General features: G+C 47.3%; 1 protein-coding gene across 1 annotated transcript in view; it reads right to left on the bottom strand.

Moving 5' to 3' along the window:
* The window catches only part of CAPN13 (calpain 13), an 85,625-nt gene that overhangs the window by 3,100 nt on the left and 58,309 nt on the right, over nt 1-24,216 (bottom strand). The window contains exons 12-22 of the mRNA XM_016948291.3: nt 20,736-20,747; nt 18,394-18,590; nt 17,337-17,370; nt 16,919-16,975; nt 13,416-13,473; nt 13,251-13,309; nt 11,516-11,584; nt 9,464-9,539; nt 7,443-7,571; nt 6,349-6,404; nt 5,735-5,791 (exon numbers count right to left, since the gene is read on the bottom strand). Of these exons, the coding sequence (XP_016803780.2) occupies nt 5,765-5,791; nt 6,349-6,404; nt 7,443-7,571; nt 9,464-9,539; nt 11,516-11,584; nt 13,251-13,309; nt 13,416-13,473; nt 16,919-16,975; nt 17,337-17,370; nt 18,394-18,590; nt 20,736-20,747 (774 nt within the window). The 3' untranslated portion in view covers nt 5,735-5,764. The remainder of the gene's footprint in view (nt 1-5,734; nt 5,792-6,348; nt 6,405-7,442; nt 7,572-9,463; nt 9,540-11,515; nt 11,585-13,250; nt 13,310-13,415; nt 13,474-16,918; nt 16,976-17,336; nt 17,371-18,393; nt 18,591-20,735; nt 20,748-24,216) is intronic.

Here is a 24,216-nt window from a genome sequence, read left to right as displayed (position 1 = left end):
GAACAGAATGAGATTGGAGAGATGGATTTACTGGGCTAGAAGTAGACTCATCCTGCAGAAAATGGTTGTTGGTCATCAGTAAGACCAGGGCCACTGTTGTCATATTTCACCTAAATCCTGCAGACTAGGAGAAGGTGGCCCTTTCCTCAAGAAACTGTATGTTTATACAGTAGGAAATTGTTATAAATGACAATTTTGTTAGAATAAGGCATTTTACTGGCATATTGACAGATCAACATGGATGCAGATGACATTAGCTAGACAAACTCTCAGCAGGGTGTGATTTGCCGTGTATTAAACCTCTAGACTCTGAAATCAATTAAAATCAATACAGCCTCAAGTGTCCAAGGAGCACAGAGCAATGAGATAAGTATTAGCATTCTTTCAAGTATGAACTTTATATTTAAACATATTTTAACATAGGTATTGCCTGCAATGTGACAACAAGGCATACACTTTGTTTAAAAGAAATATATATGATGGGAAGAGAGGAAGAGGAGTTCAGCCCAGTTGCATATACCTATATCCCAATCTGCTAGGTCAGAGGAGAGCAGATGGGTTAAAAATGAGCCAGAGAGAGGAACAGAAGTATTCTTACAACGAAAGTATACCTCAACTTGCCCGGTGAGTCCAAGGGCAGATAAAAGACCTCTGGTACACAGTTTGTAGGGAGTGACCTGGAAACCAAGTAGACTGGTGATGGAGCTCCAATAACCTTCATCTCTGGGAGAAGCTCGCTTAACTCAGGACAAAGCCTTTGCTCGCTGCAGGGACACTTTGTAACACAGAGGATCAAGTGAGCAAGGAGAGGGACTTCTCTGGATCGAATCCTGGCTAATGATAAAAGTCTCTTTGCTGACCTCAGAGTGTTGGAACTCGTAGAAGAAACTTTGTAATAGCAAAGTAAGGGAATATTGGATAGAGTTGAAATGACCAGGACACTTTCAACTTTCTCAAAAAAGTGAGGGAAATTTTCAAATTTTTCAAAAAAGTGAGGGAAAAATAGGCCTTCATAAGATAATATGGGTCATGGTGTATTAGAGATAATAACAAGATAATATTAACTACCTGCCTCCCAGTACACCAAAGGGGAAGAAAATAGAGAATAGCTAAAATAGCAGGAAGACTAGGATATAAGCTAATACTAACAAATGCTGGGATGAGAACAAAACAAAGGAAGGTACAAACCTGAAAGAGTGATTTCTTTTGGTTATTTGGGAGAAAGTTATCAACTAGTTTCTCCAGGGTAGGTGTTTCGCTTTGTGCTAAGGAAATAGCAACAAACAAGACATACCCAGGCTTATAGTCTAGCAGAGAATACTGACGTCAAGCAAGTAATGAAAAGTGTGTTAACTCAGCCAGCTACAAATAGACGTGAACTTCCTCAACCTGGCAAATGGTATCTATGAAAAACGCACAGTGATCATCATATTTAATGGCAAAGGATTGGGTGTTTTCCCCCAAGATCAGGAACACAAGGTTGTCTGCTTTGTTCACTTCTATTCGGCAATGTATTAGAGGTTCTAGCCGGACAATTAGGCAAGAAAAAGAAATAAAAAGCCTCTATATTGGAGTGGAAAAATAAAACTATCTTTATTGCAGATTACATGACTTTTGAATATATAAAATTCTAAGGAAGCCCTTTAAAAATATTGGAACTAATAAGTTTAGCAAGATTGCAGGATATAAGATCAATATAAAAATAATTTTTATTGCTGTACACTAGCAATGAAAATCTGAAAATAATATTAACAATTTTATTTAAAATTGCATCCCAAACTACAATAGTTAGGAATAAATTTAATAAGGAAAGTGTAAGACTTCTACACTGAAAACTGTAAATCATTGTTCAAAAAAATTAAAGAAGATATATAAAAATGAAGAGACGCATGGAACAAAAGATTTTATATTGTGAAGATGGCAATATTCCCCAGATTGACCTTTAGATTTAATGTAATCTCTATCAAAATCCCAGAAGCTGATAAGTTGATTCTAAAATTTATATGTAAATGCAAGGAACCCAGAAGAGCCAAAATAGTCTTGAAAAGTAAAATAAAGTTGGAAAACTCACACTTCCTAATTTCAAAACTTACTATAAAATTGTAGCAATCAACAAAGTGTGATACTGGCATAAGATACACACATAAATCAATTGAACAGAAAGGAACGTCCATAAATACATTCTTATATTAAATTGATTTTTGAAAAGGGTTCCAAGACAAAGAAACAGGAGAATGAATAGTTTTTTCAGCAACTGGTGCTGGGACAAATGAATGAATGCAAAAGAATGAAATTAGAACCCTACTTCACACCATATAAAAAATGATCTCAAAATGGATCAAAGACCTAAATGTAAGAGCTGCAAAGACAACCTGCAGAAGGGGAGAAAAATTTGCAAATCACATATATAAGGAATTCGTATCTACAATATACAAAGAACATCTACAACTCCTCTGTAGTAAAAATATAAATAACCCAGCTTACAAATGGACAAAGGACTAAATGAACATTTCTCCGAAGAAGATATAAAATAACCCATAAGCACTGAAAAGATGCTCAAAATCATTAGTCATCATGAAAATGCAAATCAAAACCACAGTGAGATATCACTTCACACTCCCTAGGATTGCTATAAAAGACAGACAATGACAAGGGTTGCTGAGGATGTGGAGAAAATGGAATTCTCATTTGCAGCTGGTGGGAATGTAAAATGGTGTAGCTGCTTTGGAAAACAGTTTGGTGGTTCCTCAAAAATTTACAAATAGAATTTCCGTATGATCCAGCAGTTCCACTCATAACTCTACACCCAATTGAAATAAAAACATATGTCCCCCCAAAAACCTGTGCACAAACATTCATAGCAGGATTATTAATGACAGTCAAAACTAGAAACAACCCACATGTCTATCAACTGAGGAATAGATGAAAAAAATGGGGTATAGCCACAATGAAATATTATTTGGCACTTAAAAGGAATGAAGTACTGATACACGCTACAACATGCATGAATCCTGACAGCATTACGCTAAGTGAAAGAAGCCAGTCATAAAGGACCACATGTTGTATGAATCTAATCATATGAAATGTCCAGAATAGGTAAACTTACAGATTCAGAAAGTAGATTAGTGGTTGCCTCAGGCTAGAGGGTGGGACACAATTGGGGAGCAACTGCTGTGGGCATGCTAGGTGGGCATGCTAGTTGGGCTGGGGTTTCTTTTTTGTGGTGATAAAAATGTTCTAACAATCATATTGTGGTGATTGTTGCACACCTCTGACTATGCTAAAAACCATTGAACTCTATACTTTAAATGAGCAAACTCTACAATGTGTGAATTATATCTCAATATATTTCTTTAAAAGAAGATGGGCTACAACCAAGTGTGTTGAATGTTATGACTGGGGAGGGGTGATATGTGAGTGAATAATATGGGAACCCATAATATGGGAACCCAACTGGGCTAAGACATAAAGGATCAGGAGTTTGGTGACTGACAGCCAAGACAGAGCAGACAGTAAGGCCAAAGGCTTCAGGCTGGGAAAAGCATGGAAAATAGAAGGAAGTAAAGGTGTAATGGTGTGGTGGGAGTAGAGAGCAGGAAAAAGAGGGACAAGTTGTGGTTAGATGGTGGGCAGGGTCCAGAGGAGACAGGCTCTTGTGGTCCATGTTAATGATGCCAGATTTTTCCTGTGAGCAATGGGAGGACATTGAAGCGTTTTTAAGCCTGGAGAATGTAATGATTGGATTTGAATTTTAAAAAGTGTAGTCCAGCTGCCGGAAATTGATTTGAGGGATATGAGTAGATATAGGAAAATCAGATAGGGAGGCCATGCCAAAGTCAGGGAGAGAGATGATGTCAAAGAAATCTCAACTGAAGCAGTTAGCAGGGAGAGTGGGAAGTGAGAATATGTAGACAATGAGCTCTTCCATGAAATTTGGTTGCAATGAGAGGAAACAGGTGGAGTTCAGCTGGAAGGGGTAGGAGATGAAGAAATTTAAAAGATACACATTTTTAAATGGGAGTTAAATGACTCCAGAAGACAGAGACAGGTTTAGTATTCAGAAGACAGAAGAGAGAATTCATTCAATCAGGCCCTTGAGAAGGTGAAGGATAATGAGGAAGAAGCGGGGAGATAGTTACAGAGGAAGGTGGGTTTGTAGATTTGGAGGCAGAACTTCTTCACCCTCCTGCCTCCAATTCTGTAAAGCAAACCACAAGCCAAGAGTGAGTGGATGTGCTTTAATGATGTGATGCCAGAGGGTGGTGATAAATGAGGAAGCTAGGGAAGCGCTCCTGTGGCTGATGATAGGCATTAGTGAAAGAAACTGAAGTAAACACAACAATGCCTCTAATATTATCCTTCCTTCTGACACATTGTTTAAAAATAGGAAGGGTGGAAACATTAGTTAAGAGAGAATCGCGACCCTGTACGGAGAAAAGGTAGTAAGAGAGAATCCAGTTATTTTGAAAGTTTAAGCCTTTAGGCCCTGTGTATCAAATTAGCTTAAATATACAATTGAAGAATCATTTTTGATATTAGAAGTCATGCAGATTGGAACAGACACAATAAAACTGAAAATAATCAAATGTTCTGTTTTTAAAAAGGAGTGAAAGGAGAACTCAAGGAAGTACTATTGGGTCAAATTAACTATGATCTCTGCAGTATTCATTTGCGATCATTAGAAAGCATCAAGCGTTCATCAGGAAATATTTATGCTACAACATTATTTATGGAGACAGTGTCTGTCTCTTGACTTCAAGGTGCATGAATGGGAGATTAGATACTGTTTACAAAAACAATCGAGTTTTAGGTGATATTGATCACAGGTCGGCTGCGTGAAGAACTGTATACTTCGAAGGTATATTGGCACATAGAGAATGGTCACCAGGAGGTCTGGATGAAAACCAACAGGAATAATTAAAGAAGACAGGCTTTGGGCAAAATAGCAAAGGTATCCTCAAATATTTAGGTCTTGCATGTCCAGTATTTTTTTCTACAGTGGTCCAGAGAGTAGAGCCAGAAGCATGAGTAGAAAGTTTCAGGGAAGTAGATGATTGCCTCTAGCTAAGGAATACCTAACACTCGGAGATGTCCAACAATGGGAACCACAACATCTTGAGCTCCCCTGTCCTAAAGAATTCTAGAAGACTGACGGGGCTTCTGCTACAGCAGGGTTAGGGTGTGGACTATGTAACTCTAGGGTCTGTTTCATGAAAAAAAATGTAGAGGAAATGACGTGAGTGTTAATTCTTCAGCACACTCATGCTAGAGGGATAAACACTGATGCCTACAGATGTTCATCATCTGTCCAAAGCTGCACAGTGAGACAACGGTACAGCTGGGGCTAGAGCCCGCTCTTCTCTCCCTAAGGCCTGACAATTTCTACCATTTCTGTTGCTCTACACCATTCCATTTCCACCATTTCTCTTGCCCTTCCCGTGATGAGAGATACTTTTTTTCTTCGGAACTGCAGTGAAGGATTCTAAACCCTCATTCATGCCTTCCAAGCCATGCCTTTCCATAAAGGTCCATTGGTCTACATTGTCTGCATGAAATCTGCAGCATTGGCCTTGAAACTCAAGGGCCTTGAGCAGCTAAGCCTTGGTTCACTTATGTAAGGGTCTGTCATCCCTGGGGAGGCTCTCCCAAGGAGAGAGTCTTATGTGCAGTTCTTAGAGGAGAAGGAGGACTCATGCTCCCAGGAGGGAAAGACTCCAAAGCTACCATGTCTTACCTGAGCCGTGGGTCTGCTTTCCTCTTTGCTTCAGTTGTACATGACCAGGCTCATCCACTGAAAAATAAGCATCATCATTACAACAGTTCTTTACACTTGTTAGCTTAATACAGAGCAGGGCAAATGCCACCCTCCTCCCTCGGAAGACTTCAGTCCAGTCTCATCACCCCTTCCAGCTAATTCCAACCCAAGCAGGGTACGGGGCGGGGTTGTCTCACAGCACATCTTCTGCTACTCCCTGAATAACCAGGCAGTGAGACGTATATATCTTAGGTCTACCAGCTGGCTGGTCAGGAGCCTCTAAAACTCAATGGGAATAAGTTTAATGTACAGTGAGCTCAGCGGGCTGTCCTTCTGTTCCCTCCTGGATTTATGACTCCCACATAATCCTCTGCTTTGTTAAGCTATTGGAAAAAAATAAAATCTGTCTGCCAAGATCCTAAAGCAGCCTGGCGGCCAGCGATATATAAGGCAGTAATTGGAGGTTGGGGGGACAGCTTGGCTGGCCTTTGACAGACCGTTCAATATCCTCAGGGAGAAAAATGCCCTCTGGAATTAAGTCAGGGGAGGCAGCCTGGGACTGTGCCTGCCCCGGGGAGGGGAAGGTACCTCACCTCCATTTCTGTCAGGTAGAGTCCTTTTCCATCCTTAGAGAGGTTGCGGAAGGTCTCTAGGATAAAGAAGGGAAGGTTTTGACTGACTGAGGAGGAAGGAATCCAGGCAGTTCAGGGGAGGCAGGCCTGGGCCCATAAGAAGCACAGGAGGTGATTCTGTAAAGCAGCCCCTCCTGCTCCACGGGGTGTGCCTGTCACCCATCCTTTTCTCTGTCTAGCCGAGCTCTGCACGGGGCGAGTGGCTCAGGGCTCACCTCCTCAGAGGGGCTGTGTGCCTGCTCTGCCCACAGGCCTCTCCCTCTCCCAGCTTCCTTGCACTCCCTGCCCCTGCATCCATCCACACTAGGCTGTGGGGATGTGAGGGCTTGTCATTCTTTCAGTGATACAATTTGGGGACCTTCCCTGTGCAACTGAGAACTGTGTGGGGGCCAAGGCTTGTACCTCAGGCTTCTCTTTTACCCTCCCAGAGCCTTAGTCTCTCAATCTTTTTGCCCAGCTCAGAGCTGCAGGCTTTGCAGCAGTGCCTCGTGGCATGGCGGTGAGAGGATTATGAGTGGGGAGGGGTCTGGCCTCTCTCCTGCAATCATGGTGGCCCCACTGTGGCCCGACTGTGGCCCGGGGTTTCACACTAGATTTCATTAAAAACAAAGGGTGACACTGCTAAAAAGTGTGGAAACTTTGGCCCACACAGTTGGATTTCTGAAGCCTGGGGAGGGACCTCCTGCCCCCACTTATTCACTTGTGTGTGAAATTCCTGCAGCAAAGACCAAAATCCTTCATTACATAACTGAAGAGCAGGTTTCAATGATAAACACAACCTGGAGACGGGGACAGCGTTAACCTTGTTCCTGAGAGAGGGGCTGGGCAGGGTGATGAGGAAAAGAGACCTGCGATGGGGAACTACAGGGGAGAGGGGGGTGCAGAGGGAGCTGATCACACCATCTGCAGCCTCGGTTGGCACCTCACGCAGGCTGCCGGCCCACCCTGCTGCTGAGGCCTCACGCAGACCTGGGATGGGGTAGGGGGTGTCCGGTCCTCTCCTGTGTTCTTCGGTCACTGCCAAGGTCTCTGGGATGCCCCTTGGGGACACTTACTTGCCATGGCTTCAAGCCGCGTCAGGAAGCAGACCAGGCTGGGGAAGCTGACCCTGCCGACGCTATCGCTGTACCTGAGGGTCACCAGATGCAGCAGCTCACGGCTGATGAAGATCCCTCTGAGGAAGTCTGGGGCCACAGGTGAATGAGTGAGTGAGAGGAGTCTAGGGCTCGGGGGTTCCTCTGCCTCTCAGGGTCTGAGACACCTGTTCAGAGGGCCCGGCAACCTCCCACCAACTCCTCCCACTCAGCCCCCTCCCTTCAGTGTCTTCTCTTTCCTGTTGGTTGTTAGGCCCCAGGAACCTAGTTCTGGAGTCTGGCCAGAGACCACGTGAAGATACTGAAGACCCTGCTCTGGAGACACATTGGCCTTCACAATCATCTGATCATTCCCACGTAATGGGAGAGCTGCTGGGACACCTGGGGGTTGCTTCTAGCTCTGCCTCTGTCAAACTTCTCCTTGCTGATGACCTTCACAACCTTCCTCCCCACCCATGACTGTAGGTGGATTGTTTATGGATGCTGCTAGTGTAGGTGGGAGTGGCCCCTGGCAGAAGGAGATGCAGTCCTAAGTCCATCCAGGGAAAAGACTGACCCTTGGCGGGAGAGCAGAATGCAGAAGGTGGCCTCAGGCAGGCAGGAGCTCAGCGCCTTGTCATCCTGTGCTTCTAGTTATAAGCTCCAGGGAGGCACCGACCTCACAGGGGCCAAGTGCACACTGGCACATAGTCAGGCTTTGCAAGACTTAGAGAGCAAGTAGAACCCTGCAAGCCAAACCATCCATCATGGGGACAAGCCTGGTGGCCCATGAGCCTCCGGCAGCCAGAGACACAGGAGGTTTCTCTAGCGGAGTTAATAAAACATGAACTCGAATGCCTTTAGATAAGCCAGGTCCTCTCCTGCTTGCCATGTTCTCAGTCACCTGTTTTCTGACTGTGAGCTCCATCGCCCCTTTCACTTACTTGCCTGGCTGCTGAAGGCTTACTGAATTGAATTTGAACAATTTTCTACTTTTTTCTCTTTTATTATTCTGGAGTCATGTGTGAGGTCTTTTTAAAAGATTTCGTCTTTAATGGATTCTTAAAGTGTGGTCCCCAGACCAGGGGCATGAGCATCCCCTGGGAGCTTGTTAGAAATGCAAATTCCTGAGCCCCACCCACACCCCCTGATCAGAGGTGCAGCAATCTGTGCTTTAACAAGCCCTGAAGAGTCCCAGCTCCACATTATGAAGCATTAAGGGGAGGATCCAGGCTACAGGTGGGGGCAACAGTCTGATCTTTCTGCCCTGTCTCCAGGCCAGGATCCACAGAAGGGAGGATGATGGAGACTCTCCTTCCAGTGTTAACCCGGGGAAATGTGATTTTACATTTTATTAAAGGAAGGTGGCCATTTCCTTGTGCAACTTTTTTTGTGATCCATTTTCCCCATTGGGACAGTAGAGGTAATGATTCCTGCCCTTTCCAGTTTGCAGGTTAGTTGAGACAGTCAAATGAGATGACGCCAACAGAAGTGCTTGCTGATCCATGGAGCACTTATGCACCCTAAGGGATTATTCTCATTATCCCAGGGCTGAAAGCCTTTGCCTACTTGAAGCAGACAGATGCCATTTGATTTAATTTAGCCCCAAACTCTCTGTGAAGAGAGAAAGATCATCAGCCAGCCTGTGGGTATTTAACCCTGATGGCCCAGATACTGAGCTGGAAGCACGTCTCCGAGGCGAGCTCGATTCCTGATAGGGTATCAATCACGCGACGGCTATTTTCTCACAATTAGAGCTGTGCTGGGGAGGAAAGACATCTGGGAAAATTGACTGGCACGTGAGAACTCAGACAGGGCAACTGTGTTTGAGTCTGCAACCCTGGAGGCCCCCCAGGGTCAGTGTGAACTGGGGAGGACACGAGAGCTGCAGCGCTCCTGTCTCCTGATTGCCTGGCACTGTTGTGCCAGCCTTGCTACTAGGGGTGTGGGCATCACCCCCCCCCCGGACCTTGGGCACCACAGCTCCAAAGTCCCCATTGTACCTGTATTCTCTATGGCCTTCCACAAGTCCGAGCTCAGGAGGACTCCAGGGCTTGTCTGAACCTTCTGGAAAACATGCTAATAGGGGAAGAGAAGCAAGAAGTCTGTGTGAAGACTGGGAAGGTCTGGATACTCCTTTTCCATCCTGGGAGCTTGCTTCCCTAAACCTCAGAGGAAGGCACGGTCATAGCACTGAGGACTGGGAGGACACAGTGGCCACACCTGGTGAACTGACCATCCTGGCTGCCCGCCGAGGGGCTGTGGCTGCTTCCCTCCTCACCCATGCTCCTTCCTCTTCTGTGCCCCCAGACTGGGCCCTGACACATAGGGCAGTTTTCTACTTTTGAGGGGAGTGTAGGGCTCTCCAAAGAGTTTGCGTAGGGTAGTGGTTAAGAGCACAGGCTTTACAACCAAACTGCTAGGGTTTAAATCATGGACTATTTACCAGCTGTATTACCTTTGGCCATGACTTAATCTTCCTAGGCCTCAGTTTCCTCATCTGTAGCATAGGGCTAATTACAGTGCCTACCTCACAGGTTTGTTGCAGGGAGTAAATGACTCAATATTTATAAAGTGCTTGAGAGAGTGCTTTGCACATTAGTGAATGCTCTATAGAAAATATTGAAAGCAGGTTAGAATTGCTTCCTAGAGCCCAGCACAGGGGCAGAAGGTGGCAACCGGAACATATCACTTTTGTATGGGGCGGCTCTTGCACTCACCCAGGCCTTTTCTACCTCTATCCAATTCTCTGTATAATCCTGGTCAACATCGTACTTCACAGATGAGGACACTGATACTCAGGCAGGGAACATTTTGCCTTGGATTAGGTGTGTAAGTGCTGCAGGGCTGAACTCAGGACCCTAATCTGGGTCTATGCCTAGCTGTCCCCAGGAGCTACTCCAAAGCAAAGTACCCACACACAGGCATGTGACTGAGGCCAACCATGGGAGACAACTGTTGCAAAATAGCAGCTGGACAGCTTTTTGGGGGCCTTATTCGGCTTTTGGTGAGTGCAAGGACAGACCTAGACTGTTCTCAGGAATTCATTCGTTCATTCGGAATTTCTTCAGTCATTTATTCAGCATTTTGAACCCCTGCTGTGTTTTAGACACTAGGGAGGCTCTGGGGAAAGATGGATATGAGGGACCCTTGCCCTGGGGGACCCAGGGGAGTGGACATGCCAGCCGTCGCAGTGCCCTGCAATGAAATGAGAAACCAAGTGACCGCTAGTCAGGGATCTGGGAATATATACTGAAATAGCCACACAGGAAAACTTTTTTTCAGCCTTTAAACATGTTATGAAAATATTTAGTGACATGGCTAGACATTTGATGTATTTATTGGCATTTATTAGTTTTTAAAAACAGATTATACTTCTATTTGGCATGTGTGGGTATACATATTACAAGAAAAATTCTGAAGTATGAAGGGTAGGTGGGCACTGGCCAGTCTCAGGGTGCAGGGAGGGGAGAGGCAGGAGGGGCAGGCTGAAGGGGCACAGGTGTGACGTTTACAGGAAATAGTGAGTCTCCTTTAGACTTGTATTGGAGTCTAAAGGAGAGAGTGGGATGAGTGGAAAGGGCTTCTCCTGGGCCCCAAATAGGGACCCACTTAGAGGGTCTTGCGTGCCACTCTGAGGGCTTAGACTTTGTCCTAGGAACAATGGGGAGGCCACATTGAGGCCTCAGGCCACATCTGTTTTCGACAGATCCTCTGGCAGGTGGATTGGATGGGAATGAGATAAGCTAGCAGGTGTTGCAGTGGATGCAGGGGCAGGGGTGGGGGGAGATGCTAGCGGGTAGCTTTAGCTTACAGGGACAGCATTCTCCTCCCACCTCCAACGCATCCCTCATTCCACCACCTAATTAGGCATTGCCTTGTGCCTTTTAGAGTTGCACCATGTCTCCCCAAACAACATGCGAGCTCTCCTTGAGGGCAGGGGTGAGATTTCCTCTTCTTTCATACCCCTGAACCCTGGTGCAGGGTTAGACACCCAGTAAATCCTTGCTAACTGGACAGAATGAGAGTGCTAGTCACAGAGAATGTGCCCGTACCTGGTAGTGAACAAGGCGCTTCCACAGTCGCGCAAACTCCTCTTGGTCCAGCCGCCCATTCACTTTCAGCTGGGTAAGGAGTTAAGAGTGAACCAGCCAGCGTGCAAGGTGCAGAGGGGCTGCCGTCCTGCCAATGAAGCCAGAGCAGGCCCATTCATCTCTAGCAACACAGTTGGTCCCTTGTCACCTGGATGTGGCCCCATGCCAGCTGGCTCCCGCTGCATCTGAAAGGGACCTGGCTTAGATTTGTTTTACAAAGAAAAATGGGCAATTGGAAGAAGGAAGCCCTGAGGAAAGGAGGCCAATATCACTTGCATCTGAGGGAAGAGAGGGGTCTAGAACACGGCCTTCACCAGTTGGAGTGGGCCCTCTGGCTCCAGAAGTTGGGGAGGAGCACGAAGGGTCATGGCAACCCCAGAAGCAGCAGCCACAGGCGAGCACGTAGAGTCCTGTGTGCATAAGTGTAGAGGGAATGCATCTCGTGGGCATGTTAAAGCCAGCCCTGGCCGTGCCGTATGATGGGTTCAGTGATGACTAATGAAGGGAAAAGCATTAACCTCTGAGAACTGGAAGGGGAGCCATGAGTAGGAAGAAGGCTGAAAGAGACCTGTCCGCTTTGCAGGGGTCCAGCAAATGTGACCTCCCCTCAGGTTACTCACCCCGGACCGTGGCACTGTGAGGACCATTTGGATTCCTCTGTGGGAGATGGGCTGTGTCTCTGATAGATTCCAAAGCACAGCCAGCAGAGACAGGGCCTGATTTATGATTTCATCAAAAAAGCCCTCTTGTTTCACAATGGCCGGCTTCACAGTCCCAATTCAGCCTTGTCAATGGTGCGGGAGCGGGGCAATGCGTCTCAGGAGACAGCACACTGCCGAGTGAGGGGCTGGCAGGGCAGCATCTGGGGGTCTACACTCATGGAGTCAGCCTCTTCTGCTTGCCAAGCGAGGGGTACACAGGAGAAGGATGGCTCACTGGGGAATGGAAATCAGGAGGAGGGTCAGGAGCCTGGGGTTCAATTCTTGGTCCTACACTTGTAGCCACGGGCCTGGAGTGAGTCTCTGAACTGCCTCTGCCCAGCCTCTCCTGCTATGAATGCAGCATAGCAATGCTGGGGTGCAACTGCTGTGTAGACCAGGCAGTTTTCCATGTTTTGGTGGTAGTTATCTTGATTGAATTGGGGACTTGTTGAAGTAAGAAATTTAAATAATGAAGACTCCTCCAGTGGGAAGTGAATGGGTGAAAGGGAAAATAGTTCCCAACGGTGCTATAAAGGGGCGGTTTAGGATAAGGTTAGAGCATAGACTTTGGAGGCTGAAAGCTCCAACTTCAAATCTGAGCATGAGTCCTGACTAGCTGTGTGATCTGGGCAAATTACTTAACCTCTCTGAACTCCTGTTTCTTCTACTGTATGATGAGATGATACTTTTTTGTATCAGAGGGATTGCTTCAAGAATTATAAGGACACACACAAACACACACACACACACACACACACACCCCAGTACACTGATCAGCACATAGTAGGTGCTTGATGCTTGATAGATGGTAACTATTATCATTGTTGCTGTGGTATGTTAGTGAGTTAGTAGAGAATCCCCAGAAACTCAAGGACAGGGAAGAAGAGAAAATACTGAGTGGGAAAAGGGTTCCCTACTGTCCTAATTAGGTCTCTGGGGAAGCCCACAGAGCAGAGGGGTGCTCAGAGCATGGGAGGGATGACCGCAAAGGATACTTCCATCAGAGCCACCAAGCTGCGGCACTCATCTAAGGAGAACGTGTCCCCTGGAGGTCCTGAGGAGAGAAGGACAGGAAGGACTGAAGTGTTGACAGTGGGGTGTGGGGTGGGGTTGCCAGCAGGGAGGAGGATGGGGCCAGCTTGCCCTTGGGCTGCTCATACCTGTTAGAAGCTCCTGGTTGAGAAGGCCCTGAAGCTGGGTGGCATCAATGTCCAGCCTCTGATCCAAACAAGGAAGGAATGCAGGAATTATATCAGTGCCAGGATCTAAGAGACACATCTGCCTGCCGTGTAAAAGCACTCAGATTTCCAAGCACTTAGTCCCCACAATGTACCCATCTTGCCCTCGTCATGAAGACTTACCTGATGGCTGCCAGCCATAGTAGTGACTCCCTCCCCTGCACATCTGTTGTGTTGGTCACTCCTGATGCTTGGCCCCTGGTGTGGGTGACCTTGCATTCCTGTCTTTATCTATTACTGGACTGAAAGCAGTTTAGTCCTTGCCACTATCTCTGGCACTTGGGAACCCCTCAGGGTAAGTATTGTTGAATGAATCAACTCAACCCTTCAGATGTGTTCCCCATCTGCTTCCAGAAAGAGACTAGGAAAAACTATGACTACTGTGTGCATGTGTATGTGTGTGTGTGTGTATGTGTGTGTGTGTGTGCACGTGTGTGATAATAGGAATTAAAAATACCAGAAACGTGGGCTAAGAGAAACTGCTATCATTGAGCACATTACTTAGCATTAATTTTCCCGGCCACTGAAGCAAAAAGGGAGACATCATGGTTTTCTTCGGATTAAGAGCAGGAAGCAATTGAGGTTGGGAAGGGAGGAACTCTTCCTGACCTCAACTTCTGGGGCAGTTAACTACATTTGATTTTATATTGGGGGCATCCAGCAGGTTGACAGGCAGTGTCTTTGATGACAATTTCACAGAGACATGGAGCTATTCTATATGCGGCTGTTCCTCACGTCCAACCTGGGAAGGGAAGAGGGGATGCTATGCTGCTATCGCCCTGGGAAAGCATTTTCATGGGGAGCTGGCGCTGGAAAGATTTATCAGCAGGTGGCCCTGTAGAGTGGCACTGGTCAGGTAGAATAGGGTGCCTCCTGGGGGTCTTCTGAGAATCAGCACCTTCCATCTACCAGGATTGGCCTTACCACCTTGAACTGGAAGCACAAACAGCCCCAGAGCCTGTCCGGATGGGGTCCTCACCTAGAAGGATGACCCCTCAGGATGCCCCTGAGGAAAGCATCCTGCCAGTGCCTGAAGATGGTCCTCGGGTCATTTCTCCAACATTTCACTCTGGGTTTTATCAGGAAAGTTGGTGTTGAGTGCCCACTATCAACTGAGTTTCTCTTCCAGAGACTCAGGACACCTCGCTTTGAACAGCAGTTAGCATGCTAATGAGGAGTTCCAACTTCCATGGAATCGTCCACTATAAAGCAGCTTTGGGGCATGGACCATGTCTTTTTCCTCCATATTCCCATGTGAGGACAGAGCCTGCCCCGGGTCCTGCACTTCATAACCAACCAAAAGAGTCTGAGGAGATGAGGGTAGGAATAGAGTGAGGGTTGCTTAAACAGTCTCCTAAAAAATTGCATGTTTGCCTCGACCACCACAATGCAAGATGCCCAAAAGCTATTCCTTGGGATTCCCAAAGCTTAGAGTAGGACTTGTAATGTCCGGATGATGGGTAAATGCTGGCTACTTGGTGGATAGACCTAGCTCATCCCAGAGTCTAAGTGGATCCTTCCTTTCCCACAGGCAGACCCTGGGTTATAGAGCTGTCACCACTACTACAGTGAAGGAAGAACCGGTGGTAGTGTAAAGTCATTGTATTAGGTTTTTTGTTTTTTTTTTTTTTTTTGAGATGGAGTCTTGCTCTGTCATCCAGGCTGCAGTGCAATGGCACGATCTTGGCTCACTGCAACCTCTGCCTCCTGGGTTCAGGCAATTCTCCTGTCTCAGCCTCCCAAGTAGCTGGGACTACAGGCGTGCGCTACCATGCCTGGCTAATTTTTGTGTTTTTAGTAGAGATGGGGTTTCACCATGCTGGCCAGGCTGGTCTCGAATTCCTGACCTCCCGATCCACCTGCCTTGGCCTCCCAAAGTGCTGGGATGACAGGCGTCAGCTACTGTGCCCGGCAACCATTGTATTAGTTTAAATCTAGTTAAAGTGATAGAAAAGATCAGAAGAGAGGACACAGTGAGTGCATGGAGGAATATTTTGCTTTAAACTTTCTTTGGAGGACACAGACCCTGAGGACAGTTTGTAGGATTACAGAATACTGCCAGGTGGGCCCTGCTCAAGAGTGCCTGGCTGAGAGGTGAAAGGGGGCTGGAATCCAGTCTCTTTTCTGCTTCCCAGCCATGTATCTGGCAGAATGCCACAATGGGGTCTTATTCTAATTCCCGCAAAGGCCCCCTATGGGCCACCAGTCACCCTCTATGAGGAGGAACTTGGCTGTTGTTTGGAAAAGTCCTGATTAGAAAATCTGTCCCATCTTCACATATGGCAAACATTTTTATTTTAGAGGTACAGGTGCATGGGCCTTGTGTGAGAATTTGCCACCTGCCACTGAAGGAAGCTTAGTCTCAGGCATCCTAATCCGGCCCTGCTAACCACCTCAGGGGCTAACCTTCACTCAGGCATCAGCTCTGGGGGAGGTGATCTGTCTTAATTCAATAGAAATGATTGAGCACCTCCTCGGGCCAAGGACAGTGATCAGTGTTGGGGACAAGGAATGCATATAATATCATCCCTGCCTTCGGGAGCTTACAGACTGAGGGCAGTCATCTTGGCCGGCCTTGTCATGCAGTGAGTGAAGTGCCTCCTGAATCAGCCCAGATGGTGGACCTGGATCCTGGGCTGGTACTGACTTCATGGAGGTCCGTGTTCCTGTGTACAGCTGCTCTTTGCAACACATGCCACTCATTCCAGCCACGTTCTTAGTTTTTCCCTACTTTGGCCCAGGCTGCTTCTGGGTGACCACTACCCCATTAACCCTCTGAATGCATAGGCAGGGCCTGCCATCCTTCCTGTCCTTGGCCTCTTCCTGGTTCAAGGCGGCAGGGGAGAGATGATCATCGGTATCACTTTCCACTTTCCACACTAACACAATTATTAACAGTAAGAGGCTCATTGTGCAGAGTCCCTGGCAGCTATTTTATTCTGACAAGTCAAGGAGTTCTTTATAACAGTTTATTAAGCCATTAAGGAAATCCTGTGTGCTCATAGGTGGTTTGGCAGCAAGGATGCTGTATGTGCTTTCTGAAGCTGGCTAGCTCCCGGGAGGAACGATGCCAGGTTGGTGGGAGGTGGCCGAGTAGGAGAAGGAAAGGTTTCACGGGGTACTGCCAATTGCTTGCTTAAAGATTTAGAGGGCAATGTACCTCACACCCCATAATTATCCCCTCCCTTTCTAAGCTCTGCATTCCAGCTTGAAGTTCCCCGGATGATACTAGGTGGGGCGCCACGTCTCTACCGAGCTTGGCAGCCACAGCAGTTCTGGAGACGATCCAGGAAGAGAGGCAGGTAAAATAGTCCATCAAGTCACTTCTCCTCTCTGCATCCCAGTAAAGGCCTGTGAGAGCTGTCCCTCCCTCAGGTCCCCTTTCTCCAATCCCACGTAAGGCCCCTGGGTGCTAGGTACCATACCTGCTGAGCATATCTGTTGAAAATGCTTTGTTGGGAGCCATGTTCTGAAGGGCTTCCCTGGATCAAAGGGAAAATAGCCAGTGTTAGACTTCTGGGGAAGGAGGCCACCCATCTGGTACAGCAAGAGTGCAACAACCCCTGCCAAGATCTGAGAAAGAGGCTTTATTGGGCAGTTGGAAAAAGCCTTCTGGGGAACGAGAAAACTGAAGTTTGTGGAAGGAAGAGGGCTGGGTTGAGCCTGGCCTTGGAGGCCTGGTCTTCTCCCCCTACCCCGCCCCTTTGAGCCTTCATCGGCCTATCATGGTGTCTCTCTTTTCATTGGTTGGGGGCAGCGGGAGGTGTAAAGAAGGAGACGGAAGCTCTTGGGGATGGGATGGGGCCAATGAGGCTCGCCAGCCAAACCTTGCTGCATACCTACCTTCATTCTGAGGTTGAAATGGCTGCTCAGGTGCCTAGAAAATCAGAGGACAGTGTGACAAAGATGACCAGCTCACCACTCAAAGGGGGCCTGCATATAGAGGGCACCCAGGTGGCACTGGATATTGATGCCAAGTTCCTGAATGGGGCACCCTCAGCACCGCAGGACACGAAGTGAGCAGCTACAGCACCATGGCCACCAGCCCAGCCTTTTGTCTGGAAATGGTCTGGTCTTTAACTGTTTAGTAAATGGTTCCTTCCACAACCAGATACACACTTCCAGCAACCCCCATTGTCAGGATGGCAGATAGGCTCTGCCTTAGGTTCCATCTCTGATTGGTGGTATGATGGCAGCCTGGCATGCTGGACTTAGAAGATCTCACCAATGCTCAGCTGCAAAGACTGCCATAATGATGGCAATGTCTGTCTTGGGCCAAAGAGGAGACAAGGGGCCCAGTGGGGTGAGCACTTGCTGGTCCCAGTCTTGAATGATCAAGTTGGCATGGAAGACCCTCCATGATGGACTCTTTCTACCAGGCCCATCTTTCACTGTCTCCCTGCTATACCCCACATTTCAGGCCATGTGATATGCTGGCCAAATGCCACCTTCCTGTATGGATGCCGATGCTACTTACTCTCCAAGCAGCCCTGTGCACAGCCACTTCCCTCCCGCCATTTATGCTTTTTTCTTCTACCTACCTTCCCATGGCTACCATCGCCTTCCCTTTTAAACTATTAAATTATGTTTTTCTTCAAAGCCCAGCTCACGTGTCATTTCCCTCAAGAAACCTTCCTCAGTCCCTCTTGCCACTCAGTCCTCCCGTGCCACTTTGCATTTCCATCTGGCAATGGACCCATCCTGTTTGTGGTCTGGTTCTTGGTTCACAGACTTTCTCGCTCCCCCTTTATGGTGAGCTGCTCTAGAGTGGGGCCAATATCGTGTCCCCAGTGACATAGCACAGGCTGCACGAATGCACAGAGAACTGCCCATAATTACACAATGTGTTTTTATAAAGTTAAGTAGAATAAAACATTTAGAATCCCAGAGGCTTCTGTACCTGTCACTGTCTGGCATTTTCAGGAAGATTCGGAGCAAGAACTCCACTGATTTTCTCCGTGTCTGTGCAACCACAACATAGTTCCCAGGGCTCAGATGGTAAGTCATGGTGAAGTTGCGGCGGAATTTATTATTTGAGCTTTGGACAGTGTTTCTGAACGAGGAAAAAAACACGGGTGGAAATTTCTCCCGGAACTGCTGGAATTAGAGGAAACACAATTATTGTGAGAAAGCCTCCTCTGTGCATGGACCCCAGACACCAAGAAAGACCCACCACCTTCTAGACCGTCTCCATTCACCAAGATAATATTACAGGCTCTATAAATGGAGACAGTGCTCAGCTGAACTCTCAAAAAGCAGTAGTGTTTAGACTGCCATTTCATCTAGACCCTGGACACTACAATGGATGCAAAGAAATACTACACACAGTTTTATCTCATTGAGTCTAACAGCATCCTGAGTTTCTGAGTTTTCTCTCCCTGCTTATATAGAAAGAAAACTTCCATGGAAACTAGTGACATCATTTTGACACTGATTTTCTTCTGGGGCCCCTAAAGCTCCTTCTCTCCTGAATGTTTAGCAGAATACTTTGGACTGCTATACCATTACAGAATTGAATTCTTTTCACTTTCTCTGTTTCATCTCTCCAGTGAAGCCCCGAGATTCCTTCTCATTGGAGAATAATGGGCCCTGATCATTTTCCTTTTATTTCAATATTTTCTTAGAGATAAAACAATAAATATAATGCAGTTCCTATTACCAGATGTCACATACATATTATATAATGAAAACCCCTTGCCAAACAAATTTTCCCCACTATAGTCAAGCATAGGGATTCCATTTCGAATGGTTATGCAGCAGGAAATGATTATTTATGAGCTATGCCTTGCAGGGAAAACGGGAAAGGGTAAAGTTTCTTTTCAGGGGTAGGGACAGGGCTGGGCTCCAAGGTAAAACAGGAGATAGGCCACTGCCCCAGGGGTATGGCAGGGTGGCATCTCCAATGCGATTTTGTTGACATTAACAATAGCCTCAGCAGGTTTGGGAGCCTGACTTGCTTGGGCCCTTATGGCAAAAGCAATGATGGAATCAGTTCTTCTCCAGAGGGTCAGCAGTGTCCCATGGCTCTGGGTATGGGCGAGTGTGCATGCATGTGTGGGTGCACGGGGAGGCAGTGGGCATGCAGAGGTGTGTGGGCAGCATGCCTCCTATAATTAGAAGGCAACAGTCTCCCTGCTCACCCGTTATCTTGTCCTGCTCCCTCTGTTGGCCCCTCATAGCCCTGTCCAGGCTCCTGATCCTTCAGAACAGACTTGCTCAGTGGCAGTGAGAAGTGTGAGTGTGGGGGAACAACGTGGGGGTTCTTGGTCAATTGCTCAGAGTATCCAGCATCAACAAACCACACACCCAGGACTGGTCATGCACAGACCCGACTCTAGTTCTAGGGATGGGTACTGTGCTTTTCCTGGATTAAGTGCCACTTTGTTCTCCAGCTCTGGGACCTGAGACGCTGATGGCTCCTTGCACCTGAGTGCTTCTCTCAATGCCCATCCCAACCCTCCACTTCATAGCTGGGATGTCAGGGACCAGAGTCAGATCCTGACCCCAGCTCTGTGGCTGGGCCACCACTGTCACAGGCAGGCTCCCCTGGAAGGCCTGGAGGTGCTGTAATCACTCTTTGTTGTCTGTGGCCACATCTTGCTCCTCCCTTTCATCTGTGGCCCCAGGCAGATGCACCTCCCTCTTGGTGGCTCAGCACTCTCAGCCATGGGCAGAGGGGTGGGTCTGAGTGCCTGTGAGGATAGGTATTCCAAACTCCACCTGTCTTTCTCCATCCTTCCTCATATGGGCAAGTCACCTTTCACCAATCCTGAGCCAGATGATCTGTTTAGGAGGGTGGCAGTTTCTTGCAAGACGGGCTCAAGGATGTACCTTGAAGCTGCATTTGGAGAGCGTGCATCCTGCTTATGGAGGATTTGGGGACTGACTACTTTAGGAGGCTAAAGATCTTTCCAAGGTACCCCTTAGTGCTGCTCTCATCTTAAATAAAAAGGAACCATCTCCATCAATCTTCTCTATCAGAGGCCACGGGCCTGAGGATGGTTTCACTTGAATGTTAGCAAGAGAACAGCTCAAAGGGTCGAAGCTTCAGACCAGGACACCTAACTATTCTCCTGCTTTGTGAAACTGTTTGGGGATTCTAGGCCTGTGTCTGATGTAAGACTTAGCGAGACTGAATTTGCAGCCACTGAACACGTGGAGGCCACGGGCATTGGAAGTGGCCTAACACTTCACCAGCAGACGGCAGCAGAGGCGCAGAGCAAGGACGACGCTGAGCCATACCTGTGAGCCAGCCTGTTGGAAACAGGGAGAAAGGCAGATTTAGGAACTCAGACGCAAACAAAAAGGCAAGCAGAACTGAACAGCTTGGCTCATTGGTTTCATCCCTGCATTCCTTCTCCTTTCCTTCCTCTCTTTTAAATAATTTATTTTATACCTGTTATGCCATAAAGCATTTTTTTTTTTTCGAGATGGAGTCTCGCTCTGTCACCCAGGTTGGAGTGCAATGGTGCAATCTCGGCTCACTGCAACCTCCGCCTCCCAGGTTCAAGCAATTCTCCTGCCCAAGCCTCCTGAGTAGCTGGGATTAGAGGTGCGTGCCACCATGCCTGGCTAATTTTTGTTTTTAGTAGAGACGGGGTTTCACCATGTTGGTCAGGCTGGTCTTGAACTCCCGACCTCATGATCTGCCTGCCTTGGCCTCCCAAAATCCTGGGGTTATAGGCGTGAACCACTGTGCCTGGCCACCACAAAGGATGTTTTAAACACTGACATATCACTGTCTAGCAAGATGAAGTAAAGACAAAAGAAATTTTTCTTATTAGAAACAAGATACACCATCACTTAGAGTCTTCAAACACTATTGCACTCTAACTTTCATGATTCAACAAAGCATTCATGGACCAATCTGCAGACGAGTTTTAACAGACACATAATAGCTGTAAGCAGACATGACTGTTCTAAATTTATTAGGTATGAATTTTCCAAACGTTACTTATATCTGTGATAACATTAGAGCTGGAGAATATTGCACCTTCTCCAAGTTGCATGGTGAGAACCACCAATAGCGTGGTAGAACTTATGGCCCTTTCCAAGGCCATGGCTCTTGCATCCTGAAGATGTCAGCCCACACATCTCCCCATGCTTGTGGACTGATTTGGTGATCCACTGGGTGTCAAGATTTCCTCTGATAGTTTTATGGAATGGATCAATGAGGATAACCTCAAAAAATTTATAAGTGGAACACGTTCCTCTTCCTTGTGTGGCCTGCCTGTTCCTTGGCACACCTAGAGGTGAACTGGGATGACTGGTCACTCATGCTCTGTGTGAGGTTGTGAAAAATGAAACCCACTCAATTGCAGAGAACAGCAAGAGGAAGGAAACTGAGGCAGAAAAGGAGGTGTCTGAGAGAAGGAGGTATTCTTTGGTCAGCCCCGAAAGGTGTGGTTACTCTTCACAGCAATGATGATCGCATTGAAAGGAAGGGGGAGATTTTGACAGATAGCACAGAACCTGGTGCAAATGTAAGCTCCCTAACATCGGGAGCTTCCCTGAGAAGTCAACTTCTTTTATTCTATCAGACCACTGTAAATAGATGGGAATTTGTTCTTGTACTCCCACCCCTGATGCTTGTAGGAATGTCTGTGTGCCACCCATGTTCCAGTCTTTTCATGTAGTAGAAGGAATACCTGAGGATGCAGTTCCATTGTAAGCCTCTCTACAGTTTGCAAAGCACTTTTGTGTAACATGTTGGATATTCACAATAATCCTGCAAGCCGATGCTGGGCTGCCTATTTTATGGGTGTAGAAACTGAGGCTCAGCAGGTTAAGTAGCAGAGTTGGGAATCGGGGAAGCTGTGCTGCTTGCTTTGTAATCAAGCCCTGTCACCACCAGGTGATGTCTTCCTTAGTTGGCTTGATTATTTCCCATTGTTGACACTGGGCCCCACCCATGTGTACAGACCTCTTAGCCGACTTCTCTGGAGGCCAAGGGTGAGCTGGGAGGAAGGTGGAAAGTCCAGGCCTTGGGGAGGAACTTTGAGGGAGGTGAGGATGAAATGGCTCATCCACCCTCATCCTTTTCACTGTCCTGTCTTCTCCCTGCCTATTCATATCCCATCAAGGTCTGGTTGGACATAAAGCAGAGCAGTGTTCCCACAGCAACTGGGGAGTCACAGACCCATGCCAGGGCTGGAGCATCATCATATCAGCAGGTCAGCACTGGAGCCCTGGAACTCCATTTGAGCCCTGGAGCCTTCTGAGAGCCTGGCTGCTGGAAGGTACATTGCTGTTTCTCAGCTGAACTGTGAAAGCAACCCAGTGTCATTTGAGTTGTCCAGGTCTGAACTGTTCTTTGACATTTAACTCAATCAGGATCTTGCAAGATCTGCTGGGATCTCCAGGAAGCCTGAGGAGCTCTTGGGTCTGAGAGCTCCTTCAGCAAATTGGTGAATGGTGAGAAGTAACACATCTCTGGCAGAAAAGTAGGAAAGTCGGCTTGATGTCATTTTAAAAATGGGGTAGTTACAATCTTGGTAGGGTTCCTGAACTGTGAAGACTTTGGGTGAATCAACACAAGGCCCATGGTCACCCATGTGAACAGAGCCTCAGAAGTTGCGTGTGTGCCGGGGCAGCTCTGATCCTTCTGTGGGCTTCTGTCTTAGCTCAGAAGAAGGAAGAGTTGGCTGAGATGTTTCTAGTAGGCCTCTTTGGTGCTTGACCTGGTCAATCCTGGCTGGGCAGACCAGGGGCCTCAGTTCCTTCTCAGCCTTTCACAAATCTCTCCTTCTGCCTTTAGCCTTTTCTTCCCAGAGGTGAGAGCTGGAAAATCTGAGGGTCCTCTTAGAAGGCACCAGAGTCAGCAGGAATTCTCACCTGAAAGCCCTGGAAACTATCTCAGGCTGGGGTGGGCTGAAAGATGCTTCTTGGAAGGACAGCTCACAACGTCAATGGGATGCTAGAAGATGCAGTGCAGAGGTGGGCAGAGGCCAGAGAAGATGGCTACACAGCAAATAATCCTCAGCTGTTCCCACCTGTTTTGGTTATTTCCTCGAATGCCAAGGCTCTGAGTGACTGAGTGTGTGTGTGTGTGTGAGGGGTGAGGGGAAGATGAAGGGAGCATCTAATTGGGCAGGCCTGGGTCACAAGTCACAACTTTTGCATCCAAGGGCTTGGTTGAGGGGATATTTGGCCTCTAGCTGCTTGCAGTAGGAGGCTGGGCCCTGCCTCCCACCAGGATTCCCTTAAAGTGGAAAAGGTGTTCAGGTACCAGGTGGTGATGAAAATAACAACCGTGTACTACTGCATCCTTAAGAGATATTCTTTGATATCATCAGAGGGTTTGAGGCACCTCAAAACTGCTGTGCTAAACCCCAGTGATTTCTCTCCACCGAATTCCTGAAATTGGGAAATGGAAATATGGTCAAGGAGAGCAGAACACGAAAGCTCTCCTTCTGCTAAAGCCAGAATCTTTGTGGTTTTTGGAGCCATGAGTATCACCAGAAAGGCATGCACGTAAGCCCTACTGAGAGCCCTGGAGCTGAGACCCTAAGTCCTGGGATCAAACACCCCTGTCACCTCCAAGTTGCACCTTGCATAGGTCATTCCTCTCTGAGCGTTAGCTTCCACACCTACAAAAGTGGGGCTAATTGTGCTTTTGAGACAATGAATGTGAACATGCTTGTACTTCTGAAGTACAGTTTGAGCATCCTTAACCTGAACATCTGAAATGCAAAATGCTCCAAAATCCAAAACTTTTTGAACA

This window comes from Pan troglodytes, chromosome 12 (genome assembly GCF_028858775.2).
Source record: "Pan troglodytes isolate AG18354 chromosome 12, NHGRI_mPanTro3-v2.0_pri, whole genome shotgun sequence".
Taxonomy (NCBI): Eukaryota; Metazoa; Chordata; class Mammalia; order Primates; family Hominidae; genus Pan; species Pan troglodytes.
Note: the sequence above shows the minus strand (reverse complement) of the source record. Positions and strands in the feature narration are given on the sequence as shown.